The sequence below is a fragment of the Echinococcus granulosus genome, assembly GCF_000524195.1.
Source record: "Echinococcus granulosus chromosome Unknown EG_S00280, whole genome shotgun sequence".
Classification (NCBI taxonomy): domain Eukaryota; kingdom Metazoa; phylum Platyhelminthes; class Cestoda; order Cyclophyllidea; family Taeniidae; genus Echinococcus; species Echinococcus granulosus.
In genome coordinates, this window is record NW_020170660.1 from 19,433 (window position 1) to 22,139 (window position 2,707).

A 2,707-nucleotide genomic window follows, 5' to 3' on the forward strand; every position below is an offset into this window, starting at 1 on the left:
GGCAATTATATTGTTGATGGCATTTATTACATCAACATGGGAAAATAAAATCACGTTCAAGTAAGTCGCAATCTCTAGAAGGTGAATTGCAAGTCGCCTCAGATAAGGCAGTCCCTGACTCCTTGAAGTACGATGCCACGTTCAGTGCAGATGAACTAACGCCTTTGAAAATAATAGCAAAGTAATTCAACAAAGTCACTGAATTCATTTACACACAGCCACGACTTATCACGGCAATAATTCAGCCTACAAGAGGGGCTGGTTTTGTGGCAGTATCTACGAAACACTTACGGCGATGGACTAGTATTACAGACAAGCAGTACCTTATGTTAAGAGAAGTTAACAATGGCAAGACTGCAAAAAGTAGCTCCCATCTTCACTTTTGGATAACCTACTCAGACTTTGCCTTCAGGATTTTCAAGGGAACTGCCTTACATATGCCTACCTGTTGTGGCACTGAAGAAATGGAATAAAGAACGCCACTGCCTTGAAGGCATAGAGGAATCCACGTCCAGCCAAACACACCATGCATCTGAATTAAAAATGAAGTACTGATGAGAGGAAGCAATGTGAAATTTAGACTCAACGGCTGAAGGAAACATCTCAGAATACACACTTTGCTGCCACATGCGTAAAGAAAGTACTGCCTTACGCACCCACCGAGGGGGGAGTATTAAGGCAAAATAAGAATACACATTGAAAATTCTGAGGTGAAAAAGAAGGTCCACTATTTCCACCTGTCTCCAAGAAGAAGTATCTGACGCCATGGGTTCCAAATAAGCATGTTGCACAACAAAATCAGAATTAAATAAAGATGAGCTGCCTCACCTATGCACTGAGGAAAACCAGAATAATTTTTAAGGAAATAAATCCGGAACCGGTAGAATGGTAAACAGAAGGCCAAAATTAACGAATCCTATCTCACGCACAGCCTTTGTTGCCACGATTATTAACAATACCACCGGTCCTAAAGAAAAAATGACTGAAAAAAGCAACGCTTGAAGCACTGGTAGGGTATAAAATAAAACTCCGCACTTCCCACTCTCCGTCCATATCAGCCTCAACCACCACAATGTCCAGGAGGGTAGACTTAGTTACGCATTGATACACTGAAAATGCATCCCATCTTTATATATGTACACGCATATACGCGCAAAGCCAACGAGCCAATCATTGTCATGACCAGGACTAGTGGAACGCACCCCTACGTGTTGATCATGTTGCCGAAGCCAAGGTAAGGTGCCAACTTCTCCAAAACTCGCGATTATCCAACAGTTTCCACACCACCGCGACTGAATCACGAGCGAAAATCATGTATGACCTCTGACCGTGGAGCCGTGACACCAGGCAGGAGACGAAGTCCCCAAAACCCACAATTATCTAGTAGTTGCCGAGCCACTGCGAATAAAATAGGTGTGTCAATCATGCCACGACATTGCGCCCCTGCAAAGCACACCCGCCATTCCAATATCAGGGTCTCGACGATAAACACCTCACAGAATCGGCCTTAAGGGCAAATGTCTCTAAAGGGACGACAGAAAACACTGGGAGTCCACACTCTACGACCAGCTGCATAAAGGAACCACTGTGGTACGAAAACAACGCAGAACAGTGCTTGACAAAGCGCGATGCATTGGCAACAAGCACTAGTGTGGTGCAAAATATGCCTTGCATGCATAAAGGGGTGGTGATTAATGGAGTTTCTTATCAAAAATTACCCAAAACCCGAACCCGCGGATTTGACAAAGTAGATTTTACTAACGAGTAATTACAAATAAATCTGCCACTTTACTGTACATCAAAAGAACATTGAGGCATCTACAAAACAGTTGAATTAATATTCCAGTAGAGGCAGCAAAAAATGCAGTCAATTGAAAGAATAACAGGCTAAACTTCTCAAATCAAAATAACTGTAACGCATAGAATGGAGTTGTAACGATAAATTCCCTACCTTGACAAAAAATGAGGCATGTAAACACTGCGCAACTTAAAAGAGCAAGTACGTGTAGGAATCTGCTGCACTACAAGCCACCAGTAAGAAGTCCCGATGCCTCATCAATCAATCAAAATCACAGCAAAGGAGTTCTACTACTTCTTAGTGGATGCTGAACGCATTGTCTAGTGACAAAGGGATCATTGAGCTGCGGAGGAAAAGGACTGCATACAACCGTGAGTGCTTTGAATACGAAAATCGTGCAAGCAGTTTAACAGTGGTTATCAGCACTCTACTGTCCCGCTTAATTACCATGGTTTGAGGTTTAAACCAACACGCTGCTCCCGAATTGAGCACTAGCTTTCTGGTAGTTTAGTTAAGGCAGGCATTTTCACCCCAACTCGAAGGATGAATTCATTCAAGGTAGCGTTATCAAGGCGGAGTCAATTTCCTGCAATTGAAGACCACATTCCTTTATGGAAAATTCACCACCACAGACAGAAAGGTGTGTTTAAGAAAATGTCCTCAAACAGCTATTTTAACAAAGTTTTATAGTGCAGCATTTCAAATTCAACAAGCGTTGCGAAGTCAATAAACACTAATCCCGCTTTGAATACCTTACCCAATGAGGTCCGTGGGAAAGCAGGAAAGACGGCAGTGGGAAAGGCCTTCAAGTACGATATGCTGAAGGCGAGTATCATGAGATGCAAAATAATCTCCTGTAAAGAATCAAAGCCCAACCAAGCCGGTGCTCTAATGATGCAGCGGGTGTCA

The 2,707-nt window shown here is 42.9% G+C and overlaps 1 protein-coding gene across 1 annotated transcript in view; it reads right to left on the reverse strand. All coding sequences in view use genetic code 11, as the record gives it.

The window, feature by feature from the left end:
• EGR_10836 (hypothetical protein) overlaps positions 1 to 2,707 on the reverse strand; it is a gene marked incomplete at both ends in the record, with an annotated part of 4,099 nt that overhangs the window by 989 nt on the left and 403 nt on the right. The window contains 2 exons of the mRNA XM_024500085.1: positions 446 to 532; positions 2,556 to 2,652. Of these exons, the coding sequence (XP_024345500.1) occupies positions 446 to 532; positions 2,556 to 2,652 (184 nt within the window). The remainder of the gene's footprint in view (positions 1 to 445; positions 533 to 2,555; positions 2,653 to 2,707) is intronic.